The sequence below is a fragment of the Rana temporaria genome, chromosome 13 (genome assembly GCF_905171775.1).
Source record: "Rana temporaria chromosome 13, aRanTem1.1, whole genome shotgun sequence".
In the NCBI taxonomy this organism is placed as follows: domain Eukaryota; kingdom Metazoa; phylum Chordata; class Amphibia; order Anura; family Ranidae; genus Rana; species Rana temporaria.
The window spans coordinates 94,697,077-94,717,803 of record NC_053501.1 but is presented as its reverse complement, the minus strand read 5'-3'; the positions used below and the strand labels follow the sequence as shown (position 1 = coordinate 94,717,803).

The window sequence follows — 20,727 nt, the reverse complement described above, 5'->3', positions numbered from 1 at the left end:
TATCCGGGAATGACATGCGGATTCGTAAAAAATCTAATTTAATGTCCCGTGCGAAATCCAGCATGGAACAAACCCCCAAGTCATTTCCCCCCACGTGGAGTACCAACACTTCTGGTGGACGATCCAACCGTGCAAACCTGTGCACTTCCGGCACCACCCTGCTCCACAACATCCCAGGAAAACCCAGCCACCTTATGCACGCTTCCTGTCTTGGGACCCCCAGCTGTCGACCGTCCGGTCGCACATCCGCTCTCCTAGCCCCCCAATGTATGAAAGAGTGGCCCATTATCCAGACCAATCCTTGTCCTGTACCTGAAAGACAGTAAGCAATACATCCATCACCAATCATGCCCCTTGGGAGACAATCCCATACCCCCATAACAACCATGTCCCCCTTACACTGACCGACCCCCCACCCATTGGAGTTACCCATAATCCCTTTTTTTTTAAGCTCTTACACCAAGTCCACCAACAAATGTGGTCTTATATATAGCCGAAACCTCCTCGAATCCCACCTGCCTATCCTCTTGACTATTTCCTCATCTAGAAAGGTTTCCTTGAAGCAAGGAAGGATTGTGGGACTTTAATTGAAGCTTAATGGATAAAGATAGAATATTTTAAATAACTCTGTAGGCTTGGTCAAACCTCAGTCATTCAACTCATACCAACAATGATTTTACTAAGAAATATTTATTTATACAAAAAAAAAAATATACAAAAGATATAAATTGAATGTTTAGTACATGTTAAAAACAATCAGACTATAGTTTACATAGTATATTACACGTGCAAGATGCTGCAGGTGATCTTCATCACAGCCCACGTTAATTGGGGGTTCAACTAGTTTCGCCCGAGAGGGCTTCGTCAGGAACCCGTGGAGGGTGATAGTCTACATGAATAGAGAGTATGTCAATAGATTATTAACAGGCATCAAAACCAATTAAAATACTGTGTACCAGTACAGTTCATCTAAGAAAGAAAAGAAAAGATAACACAAAAATCAAAAGAACCAAAAAGGCAAAAAACAAGCCCGTTAGTTAGAAGGCTATAGTTATAATATTCTGGACACAATATGTATCATTGACCAAAGAAATATAAACATATATATCCAAGTACAAGTTAATAAATGCCGTTACAAACATGTTAATTTAAATAAAATGAAAAGCTGGACTAGATGCATGTAAAAGCTGTGGACTGCGAAGCAGTCCTTACCTTGCACCAACGGAGTAGATGGTTGGGGGCGTGAGCCGTGTCGAGATCAAATCCCAGATGTAGACCCTCTAGGGGAGGGACGAGTCTCAGCACAGCAAATGCTTAGCTGTCACATAGAGAGCAGGCCGCATGAAAAAGGCTGACCTAGAGACACAGATAGAAGATGGAGGCAGGCAGGAACTAGGAAATAAATAAAAAAGAATGAGAAAGGAAGATATATGTATAATGTATATATAGTAATTGAGTATAAAAAAAAAAAAAATATATATATATATATATATATATATATATATATATATATATATATATATATATATATATATATATATATATAATATAATTATTAGAGCGCATCACATAGGTGACAAACGCTCAAATGGGAAAAGAGAGAATAATTATTAGGTGATAGAATTACCTTATTATTGTTGATTGAAAAAAGTCATAGCCATAGGTCAGATGGACTGAGTAATTGGATAATTTCAGAGGGAGGTCCAAGGTTAAATAGTATGCTGACCAGTCAGGGTTAATTCCAGTAATGCTACATAGCATAAAAAAGGAATAGATTACACATTCATGCTTCAAGGGATACAAATTATATATTATATATATATATATATATATATATATATATATATATATACATACATACATACATACACACACACATATATCTACAGGTGCATACAACTTACTAAAAGAATATTAATATAAAAAAGACTATGACCTATATTAATCCCATCATCAGGGATGCAGAGCATATATGTATTGACAGGGTTAAAAAGAAAGAAAAAAAAAAAAATGTTTTTATTTGTATAGAATATGTCCCTATCTGTATGTGCTAGAAAGAATTACTAAACAAAAAGCAGTACCTGGTTAGTTTTATAGCAGAATCTGCCAATGATGTAGCAGTTTCAATCACTTTGTAGCCAAACAAAGTGTAAAAGCTGTAACAGATTGAATAGAGTAAAGAAATTATACTGATTAAAGCAGGTATAAGGCGACTGAAGAGGTTCAAAAAGATACCAATTAAGTCAGAGTGTCAGAATAATACTGACAAAGATAAGGAGAGAGTGCCTACCTTAGATCTAGCTGTGTCACAACTGCAAAGCCAAGTGATCTCTCCAGCAAAGCCCACGCTAATGGGACAGCTGCAGAGATCACTTAAATATCGCTCACAATCAGCTCCCAACAAGTGGAACCTGTATGTGAGGCGGTATCTATTACATCAGTGGGCGGGGAAATCGAATGGCCATCACAGGGATTCCCCCTGTGTTGGCCGTCAATCCCCACAGCTGATGGGGAGGCGGCACGTTACAAACAGGAGGGGCGCTGGCGTCAGGTATGACGTCCAGTGCTTATCCAATAGATGCCAATCCGAAGCGGACCTACACTGGCATCCGAGCCTACGCTCGGATTCGGCAATGCTATTAGCGTCGCTGGTGCAGGCCCCCTAGCGCCCACTGTGGTCAGCCTGTGATGCGTGCCGCTATACAGGTGAACAGCACAGCAAGCCCAAATAGTGTATGCCGCAAAAGAGCGGAGAATGGATGGAACCTCCGTGTGTGTGTGTCAAAGCTGCACAGAGAATGAATAAGCAAGAGGGATAGCTATTGAAAGAAAATAAAAAAGAAAAATCAAAATAAATGAAAAAAAAAAAGAGGGAAGAATATTAATAATGATAGAGATAATAAAGTAAGAAAAAGAGAGGGGAGAGAAAATGTGATAAAAATAATACTAATAATGATAGAAAATAATAAAAAATAATTAAAAATAAAATGAGGGATAATTATTTTTTATTATTTTCTATCATTATTAGTATTATTTTTATCACATTTTCTCTCCCCTCTCTTTTTCTTACTTTATTATCTCTATCATTATTAATATTCTTCCCTCTTTTTTTTCTCATTTATTTTGATTTTTCTTTTTTATTTTCTTTCAATAGCTATCCCTCTTGCTTATTCATTCTCTGTGCAGCTTTGACACACACACACGGAGGTTCCATCCATTCTCCGCTCTTTTGCGGCATACACTATTTGGGCTTGCTGTGCTGTTCACCTGTATAGCGGCACGCATCACAGGCTGACCACAGTGGGCGCTAGGGGGCCTGCACCAGCGACGCTAATAGCATTGCCGAATCCGAGCGTAGGCTCGGATGCCAGTGTAGGTCCGCTTCGGATTGGCATCTATTGGATAAGCACTGGACGTCATACCTGACGCCAGCGCCCCTCCTGTTTGTAACGTGCCGCCTCCCCATCAGCTGTGGGGATTGACGGCCAACACAGGGGGAATCCCTGTGATGGCCATTCGATTTCCCCGCCCACTGATGTAATAGATACCGCCTCACATACAGGTTCCACTTGTTGGGAGCTGATTGTGAGCGATATTTAAGTGATCTCTGCAGCTGTCCCATTAGCGTGGGCTTTGCTGGAGAGATCACTTGGCTTTGCAGTTGTGACACAGCTAGATCTAAGGTAGGCACTCTCTCCTTATCTTTGTCAGTATTATTCTGACACTCTGACTTAATTGGTATCGTTTTGAACCTCTTCAGTCGCCTTATACCTGCTTTAATCAGTATAATTTCTTTACTCTATTCAATCTGTTACAGCTTTTACACTTTGTTTGGCTACAAAGTGATTGAAACTGCTACATCATTGGCAGATTCTGCTATAAAACTAACCAGGTACTGCTTTTTGTTTAGTAATTCTTTCTAGCACATACAGATAGGGACATATTCTATACAAATAAAAAAATATATATTTTTTTTTCTTTCTTTTTAACCCTGTCAATACATATATGCTCTGCATCCCTGATGATAGGATTAATATAGGTCATAGTCTTTTTTATATTAATATTCTTTTAGTAAGGTGTGTGTGTGTGTGTGTGTGTGTGTGTGTGTGTGTGTGTGTGTGTGTGTGTGTGTGTGTGTGTGTGTGTGTGTGTGTGTGTGTGTGTGTGTGTGTGTGTGTGTGTGTGTGTGTGTGTGTGTGTGTGTGTGTGTGTGTGTGTGTGTGTGTGTGTGTGTGTGTGTGTGTGTGTGTGTGTGTGTGTGTGTGTGTGTGTGTGTGTGTGTGTGTGTGTGTGTGTGTGTGTGTGTGTGTGTGTGTGTGTGTGTGTGTGTGTGTGTGTGTGTGTGTGTGTGTGTGTGTGTGTGTGTGTGTGTGTGTGTGTCCCTTGAAGCATGAATGTGTAAGTCCCTTGAAGCATGAATGTGTAATCTATTCCTTTTTATGCTATGTAGCATTACTGGAATTAACCCTGACTGGTCAGCATACTATTTAACCTTGGACCTCCCTCTGAAATTATCCAATTACTCAGTCCATCTGACCTATGGCTATGACTTTTTTCAATCAACAATAATAAGGTAATTCTATCACCTAATAATTATTCTCTCTTTTCCCATTTGAGCGTTTGTCACCTATGTGATGCGCTCTAATAATTATATTATATATATTTTTTTTTTTTTTTTTATACTCAATTACTATATATACATTATACATATATCTTCCTTTCTCATTCTTTTTTATTTATTTCCTAGTTCCTGCCTGCCTCCATCTTCTATCTGTGTCTCTAGGTCAGCCTTTTTCATGCGGCCTGCTCTCTATGTGACAGCTAAGCATTTGCTGTGCTGAGACTCGTCCCTCCTCTAGAGGGTCTACATCTGGGATTTGATCTCGACACGGCTCACGCCCCCAACCATCTACTCCGTTGGTGCAAGGTAAGGACTGCTTCACAGTCCACAGCTTTTACATGCATCTAGTCCAGCTTTTCATTTTATTTAAATTAACATGTTTGTAACGGCATTTATTAACTTGTACTTGGATATATATATATATGTTTATATTTCTTTGGTCAATGATACATATTGTGTCCAGAATATTATAACTATAGCCTTCTAACTAACGGGCTTGTTTTTTGCCTTTTTGGTTCTTTTGATTTTTGTGTTTTCTTTTCTTTCTTAGATGAACTGTACTGGTACACAGTATTTTAATTGGTTTTGATGCCTGTTAATATTCTATTGACATACTCTCTATTCATGTAGACTATCACCCTCCACGGGTTCCTGACGAAGCCCTCTCGGGCGAAACTAGTTGAACCCCCAATTAACGTGGGCTGTGATGAAGATCACCTGCAGCATCTTGCACGTGTAATATACTATGTAAACTATAGTCTGATTGTTTTTAACATGTACTAAACATTCAATTTATATCTTTTGTATATTTTTCTATTTTTTTTTTGTATAAATAAATATTTCTTAGTAAAATCATTGTTGGTATGAGTTGAATGACTGAGGTTTGACCAAGCCTACAGAGTTATTTAAAATATTCTATCTTTATCCATTAAGCTTCAATTAAAGTCCCACAATCCTTCCTTGCTTCAAGGAAACCTTTCTAAACTATTTCTAGAGGGACTCGGTCGCTTATGGTTATTTACCTTTAATTGGTGCTTTTGCTCTACTACTCTATTTATATTTATTTCCTCATCTAAACCATTCCGTGCCGCCTCCGTTGCGGCCCCAATTCTAAATGAATGTGCCGAAAATTCCTTTGCCACAAGGCCCAATGCCCCCAAACACCTTCTAAACACTGCCACGAATTGATACCGTGACAAAGGCGTCCCATCCTCATGCAAAAAAAAGGGGCCGCCTCTGGGCGTACTTCCAGGAACTCCCGCACAACCACAACTGGGCACAGGACTGAACCAACAATTGGGAACACCTGCACCGCCCTACCCTTCCCCCTCTGGTCTGCCTTAGATCTCCTCAAAAACAGCGTGACCCCTTCTTGTGCCCACACCACATCCGGGGCCATCATGCCACCCTGAACTTTTTTCAAGGGGCTAACCAACTCCCCCACCCTGAACGCTCCAAAAAACGCCAGCGCAAATGCTGCGCGGAACAATGCCACCTCGTACCGGGACGAACACAATGTCCCCACTTCCCCCATAATTCTCCTCAAAATTTCAAACGACACCGGGCGCCAGGCATCCGCCCGCCGCCCTTGCTTCCTATAACCCTTGAGTGCTTGCCGCATCCAAAAATCTTTTGTAAAATCCGGGCACCCTTGCCACTTAAACAGGAAAGCCAGACTCAAAATTTTTTTATCCAATACACACTGTGACACCCCAGCCTCCATATTCCTGGACAAAAAATATAGAACCAGAACCCGTACCTCGGGCCCAGCCGGATCCACTTCAGCCTCCTGAACCAGCGCCTGCCACTCCAACCAGACCTTCTCATAGGCCGCCCATGTCCCCTCACTTACTGACTTTCGGATCCAACGGGAGACGATTCCAACGGAATCCTCCACAGCCACTCTGGACAGGGGACCCCTTGCTCCTCTGCCTCCGGCACCAACTCCCGAAACCTGTCCCACTGAAACCGAGACAAGGCGTCAGCCACTACATTGTCCACTCCCGGTAAATGCACCGCGTACACAAAAATATTCATTTGTAAACAGCGTAGCACCAGGTTTCCCGCAAAAGCCGAATAACCGGGGGAGAGGACGCCGTCACTCTATTGATCACTTGTACCACCCCCAAATTATTCCCGTGGAAACTAACCTTCCGGTCCCGGAAGGCCTCACCCCATAACTCCACTGCCAGCACCACCGGAAATAGCTCCAGCAGCACCAAGTTCTTCGTGAACCCCACTGCCAGCCAGGATTGAGGCCAAGGGCCAGCACTCCACTTGCCCTGAAAGAATGCCCCAAACCCCGAACCCCCAGCCTCGTCCGTGAACAGCTCCATGTTGAAATTGCTGACCGGACATCCACAAGGCCCTGCCGTTGAAAGACTCCAAAAAGGAGTGCCACACCAGCAGGTCCTCCCTGTGAACCTTCACCAGCCACACATAGTGTTTGGTCGACCGAACCCCCGCCGTGCCTGCCGACAGCCGTTGGCAAAAAACCCTACCCATCGGGAGGATTCGGCACGCGAAGTTGAGTTACCCCAGGAGCGACTGCAGCGCTCGGAGTTGCACCTTCCACTCTGCCTTGAGGCCTTCCAGTTTGTCCAGCGGCAACCTGCATTCCATCGCCTCTGAATCGATGACAATGCCCAAGAATTGGATGACCGATCTAGGTCCCTCCGTCTTCTTGGGCGCCAGCAGGACGCCAAACCGTTCCGCAATGTGTTTCAGCGTGGCCAACAACACTGCGCAGATACGCGACGATGCCGGGCCAATGCAAAGGAAGTCGTCCAGATAATGGATCACGGAGTTCACTCCGGCCACATCCCGAACCACCCACTCCAGGAAAGAACTGATTTGTTCAAACAGAGCACAGGAGACGGAGCAGCCCATACGCAGACACTTATCCACGTAGAACTCCCCATCCCAGTGGCAGCCCAACAGCCTGAAGCTATCCGGGTGGACCGGCAAAAGCCAAAAGGCCGCCTCGATGTCCGACTTGGCCATCAAAGCCCCCCGACCATACCGCCTAACCCATCCAACTGCCGCATCCAACGAGGTGTAACACACCGTACAATCCCCCGCGCTGATGGCATCGTTGACTGACCCCCACTTTGGAAAGGAAAGATGATGAATGAGCCTGAACTTGTTCGGCTCCTTCTTTGGCACCACCCCCAACGGGTATACGACCAACTCTTCCAAAGGGGGGGAGCTAAACGGACCCCTATCCTGCCCAGCGCCACTTCCTTCCGCAGTTTCTCCAAAACCACTTTGGGGTGTTGTAGCGCTGAGCGCAAATTCCTGGACACCGGAGGGACCACGGATAAAGTGCAAGGAATGCTAAAACCCACCAAGAAACCCCTCTCCAACGTTAGTGCAGCCGCCCTGTCAGGATACCTACCTAGAAACGGTTGCATCCTTTCCACCCTCCCTCTTACTCGCAGTATCTCCGGGACGACCCTTGCCTTGCTTGAAACAGCGGGAAGAGGGGTGGTTGCCCCCGCAGCCGGAGCACTCGTGCTTGAACCGGCAGGACCCCCCAAACTTGCAGCTATCCTCGTTAAACTGCCAGCAGACCCCCTTTTTCTTTCCGGCCGATTGTCCCAGGGAAGAAGTTCCACCGCCCCCCCCCCCCCCCCTGAAAAACCGGCGTGGACGTCCGTGGGGCCGACATAAGCCGCATCCAAAGGCAAATGTCCTTGGTATCCCACCTAATGTCCGGCCTAATCGCCCTGCATTGCCTAAACTGCTCATTGTAACGGAGCCACCCCGTGCCCCATAACACCTGTAGACTTCGCTGATCGCCTCCTGGTAACTGAAAAGCGCCGAACAGTGTTCGGGGTTCTTCTCGCCGATCACGCTCGCCATGATCGAATAAGCCTGCGACCAATTCGCAAAAGTCCTGGGTATAAGCCTATACCTCCTTTTTTCCTCGTCCTCTTTTTTGGACTTCTCCGGCTTAACCCTGTCCAGGTTAAACTTCTCCAGAGGCAACAGCGCAAATATCTCCACATATTCGCTCTTCCAAATTTTTTCCCTCACCTCTTGCTTCATATGTGAACCCAGAGGCGCCTCGTAGCATGTGTATACTTCCCCCTTTGCCGCGTCCGCCAAACGGACCAGATCCCTTTTCTTTGCAGAGTCCCCCCCCCGCATCTGCCTTGTCCCCGGGTTGCCCCGCGGTACTTGCCCCATCCACTACCGTGCTCTTCCCCTTAGCCACAGACACCTCCGCCACCGGCACAGCTGCCGCATTTACTGACGCCGCCATGCTACCTCCGCCTGCCGGAACCCAAGCTGCCACCGGGCCAACGGCGGGGCTGTCCCCCCCTTCAGCTGGCTTACCAGTGCCTATTAACCCCAACAAGAAACGTTGCAAGCCTAAGTCTACCCTGGCCTTTTCCCCACAGGCACTAGCCCCTCCGTAGCCCCCCCCCGCCACTGCGGGCACTTCCAACCAACCTCGGGCCCCTCCCCCCCGTCCCCCCACCGAACCATCAACATGCTGTAAAACAGGAGAAATAGATGAAATCGACTTACCGGGCTGCCTGGAAGCAATCCCACCAGCCGACCGACTCGTCTCCCTCGCTGCAACCTCCGTCCTGGGCACGATCTCGTCCTCCGATCCCGACAGCTCACCCTCCGATCGGTCTCCGGGCCGGACATCCTCGTCAGATGATGGCCCACCAGGCGACTCGGGCCTGGCGGCTGAGGGCCCAGAGCTGGCATCACTCTCCCTGCGCACTCTGGACCCGCACACGGATTTCGCCATTGCTTTCCTGGGTGCCGCTCTTACGCTGCTGTCTTCCACTCCCCCTCGCCCCTTCTCCATCGGGCTGGCTTGGAGGTGACTAGCCGCGGATGGTAAGGGACTTTGCCCAAGATCGCCAGGTGTGGATGGAGCCTAAAGAAACCTGCTCTTTGATGATGCAGGTGTAGCGCCCTGCTCCTGGTGACCAGGCGCTCTCATGTAAATTTTGTGGGTTATCTGAACTGTACATAGTTCAGATTTTATGTTGTGGCTAAATGAGCTTATGCTCCAGCGTTGGCTGTGTTGTGTGCAGTTCCTGCTGGCCCGAGGCTATATTACATACCTGCCAACTTTTTGAGATGGGAATTAGGGACACCTATAAGCAAAAGTGTGTAGCCATAGGACACACCCCTTGCCATGCCCCCTTAATGGAGAATTGTACAACAAAATAAGATTGGTTAAACCCATAAGGGCTTTTATTACCACTACTGTTCCTTTTATATTGGCTTTTGGAATTTACAAATGCAGCAATTTAGAGATCAGATGAAAGGTTTAGTGCTGGAAAACACTTTTTGATAGATAAAAAGTGCATTTTATATACATCTATATAGATCGGACCAAAATGAGGGACAAATAAGGAGGAATGAGGGACAGAGTGACATTGCTCCAAATCAGGGACAGTCCCTCGCAAATCAGGGACATTTGGGTGCTATGTATGTTACTGCAGGTAGACCCAGGAGTCTGTCTGGGGCCTACTGGTTCAGAGGTGGTCCTGTGCTGTCTTGTCTTCGGGAAGAAGCCGAGCAATTGGAAGTTCCAGGGGAGGACCTTTCCTTTAGAGGACCAGGCGGAAGGCTGGTATCTCAAGAAGGGCCTGGTGACTCACCAGGACTTGGTACTGTGCAGCTGTGTTTCACTTGTCATATACTGATCACCATATCCTGTGGCAGAGGATTGTTCAACAGTTTAGTACTATAATCGAGTCTGTGGCAGAGACTTTTGTCCGTACATCATTCCGGCTGCTAGGCCGGTGAGAGGCCTATCCGAGTGAGCAAGATCCGTTGACAGCGAGTGTACTGGTCTTCGGGATCGCAAGTTTCTCAGTGATCTGCACAAGGTATCTGAACTTCCCCTAACCCTCCATCCCTCTACTTCGGCAAGTTGTTTAATAAAAAAAAGCATTGGAAAGACTAAGAGATTGATGCGCACATTTGTTCTGACATTTGCTGATCATAGACTCTTCGGGACACGGTGAACTGTGGGGTAACCCAAAAAGAACTCAGCAGCTCCTACGGGGGTACTGCTAGTGCACAGAGACTGCTCTCGTCAGAGTTACAAATGACCTCCTCATGTCATCCGATGTTGGTTCTCCCTCCTTCCTGATCCTATTGGAACTTTCGGCAGCATTTGATACTGTTAATCATGGTATTCTTTTAATCTGGCTCCATCTCACTATTGGACTCAATGACACAGCCCTCAGTTGGTTCAAATCATACCTCACAAACTGGACTGAATACATTTCCCTTGGTCATTGCAAATCTAATTCACACAAAGTTACTTGCGGTGTTCCCCAGTGGTCAGTTCTTGGCCCCATGCTTTTTATCCTTTACCTCAACCCTCTTGGTCAAATTATTAACCGTCACAAAATTTTATTTCACTGTTATACTGATGACACACAGCTATATGTTAGTACAACAGCTGAAACCCCATCTTTACAGTCATCCCTATCAGTACTCACCACCTGTCTGGAAGAGATAACAGTATGGATGGAGCACAACTGTCTTCAAGTTAATAGCTCCAAAACTGAAGTCATCATGATTGGCACTCCTTACCAGACCAAATCATTATCCATACCCAATATCACTTTTTCTGGTTCAAATATTCCCCTTTCATCAACAGTCACAAATCTTTGTGTAAAAATTGACTCCCAACTCATATTTGAAGCTTATATAAATTACTTATGCAAGACCTCTTTCTACCACCTCCGTAATATTTCTAAACGTTGTTCCATTCTATCCCTTTCTAATGCCGAAAAGCTGGTCCATGCCTTTGTCTCCTCCAGACTGGACTATTGTAACGCACTTCTCATTGGGATTCCCAGAAAGAGTCTGCAGAGGCTTCAATACATTCAAAACTTGGCAGCAAGGATCCTGATGGGAGTGCGGAAACATGAGCAAATGACTTCAATTCTTCATTCAATTCACTGGCTTCCTGTCTCGGCAAGGATTGAGTATAACGTTTCTCTTCTTGTACAACAATGTATTTATGGACATGCCCCACCCTATCTTAAAGAACTTCTCAAATTGCAAAACACATGTTCCCTTTGCTCCACTCAATCAAACCTTCTTTATATACCAAGAACTAGACTGAGGACAATGGGAGACATGGCATTTTGTGCAGCTGCCCCACGCCTGTGGAATGACCTACCAGACACGTTGAGGGCCCCTCAATCTGTTGATTGTTTTAAAAAAGGTCTTCAGACATTACCTTTTACTAAAGCCTTTTGTTCCTTTTAGATGTTCGTTGTTATTGTATAAATTGCTTATTTTTCTTTTGTAGCTCCCTGCTCCCAAAGATGGGGGCACTATTTCAAATTTAGTGGATGTCTGGAACAATAGTTGGGCCCAGACCTGTTGAATTGTGTACAAATTTTTCTCTGTTCTTGCTGTGGTACTGTCTAGTAGTATTTTTCCCTTGTTGCCTGTGTATGGCGTTGCCACTTCAGGCCCCTGTTGAAACGCAGGTGTACCATGGTGTATTGGGTGTCCCTTCTTGGCAGTAGTACGGTGGGAGTGGTGACCCTGTTGTGCATGCAGGGAGGGGATACTTAAGGGGCAGATGCCATTTTTTGGGGTCCTTCGCCTCGTGGACCTCCTGGCACGAGGTGTGTGTGAGTGATCTCAGTCTCTGGACCACGCTGGTCTGAGGCTGTGTTGCTATAAAGTAGGCCCAGTTATCCTGACTGGGGCCTATGTGCTGGATGTGATTCTGTGCTGTCTGTCCTGAGGGAAGAAGCCACTCAATTAAGAAAGCCAGGGGAGGACCTGTCCCGGAAAGGACCGAGCAGAAGGCTGGTACTTTGGGAGAGGCCTGGTAACTTTTTGAAGGATGCACCTTTAACCTACAATACCTTAGCCAGATCGGCTTAAAGGCTCTTTGGCTGTAAGGCAAGAATTTCGGGACTTTAAATCTTGTGGCAGAGGATTCCTGAATATTCATTTTGTGTACTTAGACGGTCTGTGGCAGAGACTGTTCCTGTGCTGTCCGTGCATCATTCCGGCTGCTAGGCCATGTGAGAGGGGTCTATCCGCGTGAGCAATACCCAATCAGGACTGAGTGGCGAAGATTGGAACTCTAAATACTTTTGTGCATTCTGTACCGCGTACCTGAACCTTCCCCTTCTCTCTATACTCTCTACTTCCTTCACAAGTTTTATGCAGCAAAAATAAAGCCTATAGTTGAAGGTTTTACATCTTGTGTGGACATTCCAATTACTACAGACATCTCCCTCTAGACAACGGCCCAGATTCAGGTACGATTTGCGCGGGGGCAATCGCGATATGCGCCGCGCAAGTACGGATTTGCGCCCAGGCAAATTTGCGGATGACCCAGAAAACAAGCTAAGCCTAAAATTAGGCATTTTTCAAAGGACGCAGTTTATCTGCCCCGGCGCATTTAATGGGCATTTTTGCACAGGGTGCAACTTGCCCTCTCATTGTTTTGCCTCAGCAAATATGCAAATGAGGCACTAACGCTGATTCAAAAATCTGCGTGTGTGAGGCGCAGTTTGCACACCAAGCGTGCAAGCTGTTCGGCCCGGGCAAACTTGCACATTATTATTATCACAGATTTCTATCAAATTGCCAGTTTCCCACGCACTGTGGGGGCCATTGATTGTACCCATGTGGCACTACGGCCCCCCGTGACCTAGAGCATATATACTGTAATAGGAAGCACTGGCATTCCATCAATGTCCAGGTCATAGTGGATGCCCATGGCCTCATATGTCCGTGCCAAACACCCCGGGTCCTGTCATGACAGCTTCATCTACCGTCAGAGCCCCATCCCCACCGAATTTGAACAGAACATGTATGGGGACAGCTGGCTGATTGGTGAGTGACATGGGTGTCAGGTATGACTGTCCCCCCCATGATGCAGACATCACGAGGGGCACATGCACGACTAACATCCTCCTGTCTTTTCTCTTCCAGGTGACTCTGCATATGCACTGGGACCCCATATGATGACCCCATTCCGGAACCCCCAAACCCCAGGAGAGGAAAGATATAATGAAGCTCACGCACGTACCCGTGCAGTGGTGGAACGCACATTTGGCATCCTTAAGTCCCGTTTCAGATGCCTGGATAAATCCGGGGGGACCCTGTTGTATTCCCCAAACTTTGTATGCAAGATCATCGGGGCATGTTGTATTCTGCACAACTTTGCCGAGAGAAGGGGCCTGCAGATTGACATACGTGATGACCTGACCCCCGAACCACACAATCCCCCGCCCCAAGCAACTCTACCCGATCTACTGAGGGAAGAGCAGTCAGGAGTGGTCTCGTGGAACGTCTCTTTGCACGTTAAACACACACATTAATCATGTCACAAGTAGAATGCACGCGTGCACACCACTGTGTTCCCTAGCACACACACCCCACATGCACCCAAAATTGGATTAGACCCAAGGTATTAGGGAGCAGCAACGCCGCGCCAAGGCTCCAATTATGTTGCTGTCCATTCATACACCTTTCACATGGCAGAGGGTGACACCCCTTTTCAAGCAGGAGTGACACCCCCCCCCATTCACTCACCAGTCACACTGTAGTATACACTCCTCACCGTGTGTAGGGACTACAAAAAAACAAAAAAAAAAACTCAAACTTTGAGCATAAAATAAAAATATAAAAGCTCATAACCTGAGCAAAAAAAAATATCCAAAAATCAAAAAATTATGAGCATAATCAAAGTAAATAGAAAAAGCTCCTTATCTGAGCACCAAGGGATAAAAAAAAAAAAAAAAAAGGGACAGGAAAATATATATATATATATATTTTTTTAGACATCCTCGTGCCAAGGGTGCCCCGACTCTGGCTCCTCAGTCGGCGTGGTTGAGCCTGGGGTGGGGATGGAGCATGGGGTGGGGATGGAGGGGGGGAGCAGCAGCATCCCCTACTTCCTCACTCCTGGCAGGTGGTGCCTGCCTGCCCTCCATGGCGTTGGCCAGGCGGGTGAGCACATTGTTGGTTTGTGCCAACATCCGCAGCTGCCAGGTGGTATTGTTCCTCTGGTGCCGCCGGGTAAGTCTCCCCTCCTCCCGCACAGCAGCAGTGTTGGCCTCCACCGCCCCTGCCAACCTGCTCACCTCCGCTGTGAGCAAAGCGGTGGTGTCCTGCTGCTCCACCATACAGGTGGCCATGGCTACACAGTTCGCGCTGACTTCCTCCAGGCTCTCTGTGTCTCTTTTCCCCCGGTCAGCATGCAGGGTGAGGGCCTGCTGCACAGAGGAGGAGGAGGATGCCAGGCTGTCCGCCACCTGCCTCAAATCAACCACCATGTACCCTAGATGGCGGGTCTGCCGGCCCTGTTCCTCCTGCAGACCTTCTCAGAGGACGGAGGGTACACCCCTCGTTTTGCAAAGAGCCTTCCTGGGAGGAGAGGCTGGGGCACGTCCTGAAGAAGAAGAAGGGGAGAGGCCACACTGGAGGGAGGGACACTGGAGGGAGGGACACTGGAGGGAGGGACACTGGAGGGGCTTGCCCTGGAGGGGGATGACGTGATGGTCGGGGGGGTGGTGGGGAGGTCAGGGATGGTGGGATCCTCCTGGAGGAAGACAGAGTCCTCCAGGTGGAGGATAATGGACTCCTCCTCCACTTCCTCCTCCATAGTTGGCCTATGTTCACTCTCCTCCTCCACCAACATGGCCAGTATCTCCATGGGGGTTGACTGTACCACCTGGTGATGTGGGGATGGCGTGGGTCGCCCTGCAGCCGACGACCGCCCAGCTTCATCCTCATTATCTGTGGATGACACAAAAAAACACATGTTGCTGGAGCCACACACTTGTTACATTTTCCCTTCTACCCCCTCCCATGATACACAGCAAATATGAGAAAAAACACACTTACCAGTCCCCAAGTCCCCAACAGTGGAGTCATATCCTGGAACTCCCTCCACCTGCTCCAGGGCAAAACTTTGAGATATGATGTCCTCCTCCGGATTTAAACGGATTGGGCAGGCTGGTCCTCCTCCCGTGCCCCTGGTATGTTTCCGGATAATCACCAGCTTATCCCGGACCCTACGCCGCATATCGTTCATCTTTTTTTGAATATCCTCCCAGGTCCTCTCCTCATTGCCCAGGGCATTTATGTCCAAAGTAATGGCATCATAGATAGCCCTCCTTTGGGCTACGGTGGTGTTTTTCCGCTGGGCACCATACAGCACAGTAGTATGGCGAGTGAGTGCCGCCAGCATTACCTCCATCTCAGCGGAGTTAAAGTTCGCTTTCCTCTTTTTTTCCCTCTGAGGAGGTGCCATCTCCAATAAAGGACAAAATTACCTTGCTCAGGGGGGTGGAAAAAGCAGGATGTAATTTTGCACAGGACCTGTGCAGGTCTGCCCCTATTTATTTGCTCAGTGCAAGCAGGTGGGCGCAAGCCACTGCTGAGCGGACAGACCATCATTTGCATAGGGGCACACCCACTTTCACTTGCGCTGGCTTGCTCCCTCAATTTTGCCTTACACAGGAGCAAATTACCACACAAAAGACAACCTGAATCAGGTGACAATCTTGCCAAATTGCCCCGGCGCAGAGCAATTCAGCTGAGCTGGACAGGTGTAATTAATGGGCAAATCTACCTGAATCTGGGCCAACGAACTTAGAGGTAATGTTCAAAACCCAAAATCTAAACCAGCAGCTCCTTCGGGGGTAGTGCTACACCCTTTGAGATCTTTTGATGTAAAGGGCATTATAAATAAAATGTATTATTATTATTTATTGTTTTATTATTGCAACACAGGGAAAAACATCAGGTTCCCTTAGTTCAGTGGTTCTCAACCTGGGGGTCGGGACCCCCTCGGGGGTCAAATGATGATTTGCCAGGGGTCACCAAATCCTGGGCTGTTCCTGAAGCCCACACCACTCTCCCAGCCTTTTTGCAAATGCCCAGCAGGGCTGTCCATGGAGCCTGTGACCACCCAGCTGGACTGTTCCTGGAGCCCGCGGCCACCGACCCAGCCTCTTCGCAGCCGCCCATTCAGTTCACGGCATGGCTGGGGGGCAGAGACTAGAGGTCCGCTGACTGGTGAGGATTGTGAGGTGGGAGGGGCTGGAGGAGACCCCATCTCCTGATTTCAGCATAGGTGTCACTGCTACGAGACACCACTAATTCGGAGACACATTAACACTACCTGTGATTATCGTTGTACGAGTGGAAGGGACTCAGGGAGCGCTAAATGTCCATGGGTTGGGGGTGCAAATTACTTGTCTTGCCTTGGGAGCTGACAACCCACACTTAGAAAATAATTTTAATGTTGGGGGTCCCCACAACTTGGGAAATTTTATCAGGGGGCCACGGCACTAGAAAGGTTGAGAACCACTGCCTTAGTTCCTTCCCTCTTCCCCAACTCCGACTACAGGACTATGTGCCAATACTATGATGCTTTCTGCTGTTGTCATATAAAATATGAGCTTTTGCCAAGTTTGAATGTAACATGAAATTCTTCCATTATTATTATAGTGTCATGATAATGTGATATAATTTTCTTCCTTACTTGTAGACAAAGACCCTGAAGATCATGTGCCATTCTCTGTCTCCAAGAGTGCTGTCAGGTATTCTGAATACGTTGTCTCAGTCCGTGAAGAAAAAAAAGGTAAGTTTTGTACCCTTCTATTTTTTGTAAAATTACCATATGGTAAAGAGAAAGTGCAGCCATGGTAAGCCATGATCAGATTAGCAGTAACATACATATTGTTAGGTTATGTGCATTTGGTAATATTTTGGTATTATCTTTTTTTTTAAAGTAAGTTGCTGAAGAGAAAATCCATAATCGCAGTCCATTGTTGTAGCGATTTAAATTATATGCATAAACTATAAGGCCCCTTTCACATCTAGCAATGTTGGAGTTCTTTTGGCGAAACACAAATGTAGAAGCTCCTGTATCTTTTATCAGAGCGACTTTGCATATTTTTGAATTAGGCATTTTTCCGGTGTTTTGTTACTTGTCAAAATGCAGGTTTCTTTAGCACTTGGGGGGCCATTCACGATGAATGGCACCCAAAAATGTGTAGCACGTGTGGATGCTGGAATAGCAGGCAGAATTTGTCGATTCTGCATCTCTCAGAAATGCACGATGTGCTCAATAGTCTGAACCAGGGGTCGCCAAATGGGGCCCTTCGCTTTTCTTTATGCGGCTCTTGGGGTACTGTTCCTCCTATTGATATGAGGCACTATTCTTTTCACTGACTCCAACAACAGGGCAATATTCCTCCCAATGACACCAAACAATGAGGCACTATTCTTTCCATGACACTAACAACGGGGCCTTATATATTTCACTGATACCAATGATGGGGCACTATCCCTTCCACTGACCCCAACAGGGCATTATTCCTTCCACTGACCCCAAAAACAGGGCATTATTCCTTCCACTGACCCCAACAATAGGGCATTATTCCTTCCACTGACCACAATGATGGGGCAAAATACCTTCCATTGAAACCAAAGATAGGGTGCAATTCCTCTCACAGACATCAATGACTGGGCACCATTCCTTCCACTGTCTCCAACGATGGTGCACTATCCCTCCCAATGATACCAATGATGTTGCACTATACCTCCTCCTACGTACCACAGGCGCTGTGTAATCTCCCACTGACACTGGGGAATATTTGAACCCACTGACCACAGTCTGTCCCCCCTAAAGTCTCAAGGACAGTAAACTGGCCCTTTGTTCAGAAAGTTTGGAGACCCCTGATCAAACCTAATAGAGTTAAACTATTGAGCACCGGTATACTGGCTGGCTGAGATTTCAAAAATCTACAAGATGTGTGCTGATGTGAGCTTTACCCTTTGGAATGTATCCCTCCCCCCTTTTCTTAGTGTCAAAAATTGTACAAGAAGATGTACCCTAATGGCACAGATTTAAAGTGATTCTAAAGGCAAAAGTTTTTTTTATGGTAAAATACCTTATGTGTGTAGCAGCCCCCCTCACCCACCCTAATACTTCCCAGAGCCCCCTTTTGATCCAGTGAAGTGCATGACTGCCTTGGCTGTCCGGGTCTCTCCCTCCTGATTGGCTGAGTTACAGCGGTGGTACCGTTGACTCCTGCTGCTGTCAATCAAAGTCAATCAGGAGAGAGAGTGGTGGGGCCGAACCACGGCTTTGTGTCTGAATGGACATAGGGAGCTGCAACTCAGCTCGGGTGCCCCCATAGAAAGCTGCTTGCTGCGGGGGCATTCGACAGGAGGGAAGGGCCAAGAGAACCACCCAAGAAAAGGAGGACCTGGTCTGCTCTGTGTAAAACCACTACACAGAGTAGGTAAGTATAACATGTTTGGTATTTTTTTTAACCACTTCAGCCCCGGAAGATTTGTCCCCTTAATGACCAGGCCATTTTTTGCAATACGGCACAGCGTCATTTTAACTGACAATTGCGCGGTCGTGTGATATTGTACAACAACAAAATTGATGTTGTTGTTTTTTCCCCCACAAATAGAGCTTTCTTGTGGTGGCATTTGATCATCTCTGCAATTTTTATTTTTTGTGCTATAAACAAAAAGAAAGCATAAATTTAAAAAAATATATATATCTTTTACTTTTTGCTATAATAAATATCCCCCAAAAATATATAGAAACAATGGGCCGGATTCAGATACATTGGAGTATCTGTCGGCGCAGCGTAACGGATCTCAGATACGGTACGCTGCCATAACTGCAGAAGTTCCGGATGCAGAAAGAACTTGCGCCCTTAGTTACGGCGGCGAAACGTATGTGTGTCGGCGTAAGCCCGCCTAATTCAAATGGGGATGATGTGGGAGTGTTTTATTTAAATTCACTGTGACCCCACGTATTTGACGCATGTGCCGTTCGTGAAAAAATCCCAGTGCGCATGCTCGAAATTACGCCGCAAGTCGTCATTGCTTTAGACGTGAACGTAACTTACGTACAGCCCTATTCGCGAACAACTTTTTTTTTTTTTTTTTTTTTTTAAAGGGGGTTGCCATCCGGGCCCCTGGGGACCTCCGGGCCCCTTACAGGTGTACTGCCTGTACACCCCTGATGGCGGCCCTGGTTTTATTATTGCAACACAGGGCAAAACATCAGGTTCCCTTAGTGCCTTCCCTCTTCCCCAACTCCGCCTACAGGACTATATGTGTGCCAATACTATGATGCTTTCTGCTGTTGTCATATAAAATATGAGCTTTTGCCAAGTTTGAATGTAACATGAAATTCTTCCATTATTATTATAGTGTCATGATAATGTGATATCATTTTCTTCCTTACTTGTAGACAAAGACCCTGAAGATCATGTGCCATTTTTTGTCTCCAAGAGTGCTGTCAGGTATTCTGAATGCGTTGTCTCAGTCCATGAAAAAAAAAATGGTAAGTTTTGTACCCTTCTATTTTTTGTAAAATTACCATATGGTAAAGAGAAAGTGCAGCCATGGTGAGCCATGATCAGATTAGCAGTAACATACATATTGTTAGGTTATGTGCATTTTGTAATATTTTGGTATTATCTTTTTGTTTAAAGTAAGTTGCTGAAGAGAAAATCCATAATCGCAGTCCATTGTTGTAGCGATTTAAATGATATGCAGTAAGTGTCTGTTTGCATGTCTGCCCCACTGTTAAACTATAAGGCCCCTTTCACATCTAGCAATGTGGGAGTTTTTTGGCGAAACACAAATGTAGAAGCTCCTGTTACATAGTTACATAGTTACATAGTTAGTCAGGTTGAAAAAAGACACAAGTCCATCCAGTTCAACCACAAAAAACAAAAATAAAAAAACACAGTAAAATCCTACACACCCAACTCCATACCCACAGTTGATCCAGAGGAAGGCAAAAAACCCCAGCGGAGCATGATCCAATTTGCTACAGCAGGGGAAAAAAATTCCTTCCTGATCCCCCGAGAGGCAATCGGATTTACCCTGGATCAACTATACCTACAAATCTTAGTACTCAGTTATATTCTGTACATTTAGGAAAGAATCCAGACCTTTCTTAAAGCAATCTACTGAGCTGGCCAGAACCACCTCTGGAGGGAGTCTGTTCCACATTTTCACAGCTCTTACTGTGAAAAAACCTTTCCGTATTTGGAGGTGAAATCTCTTTTCCTCTAGACGTAAAGAGTGCC

At 46.3% G+C, this 20,727-nt stretch overlaps 1 protein-coding gene across 1 annotated transcript in view; it reads left to right on the top strand.

Moving 5' to 3' along the window:
- Positions 1–20,727, top strand: part of LOC120921215 (SLAM family member 9-like) — a 126,300-nt gene that overhangs the window by 97,474 nt on the left and 8,099 nt on the right. The window contains exons 5-6 of the mRNA XM_040333945.1: positions 17,148–17,240; positions 19,881–19,973. Coding sequence (XP_040189879.1) covers positions 17,148–17,240; positions 19,881–19,973 — 186 coding nt within the window. The remainder of the gene's footprint in view (positions 1–17,147; positions 17,241–19,880; positions 19,974–20,727) is intronic.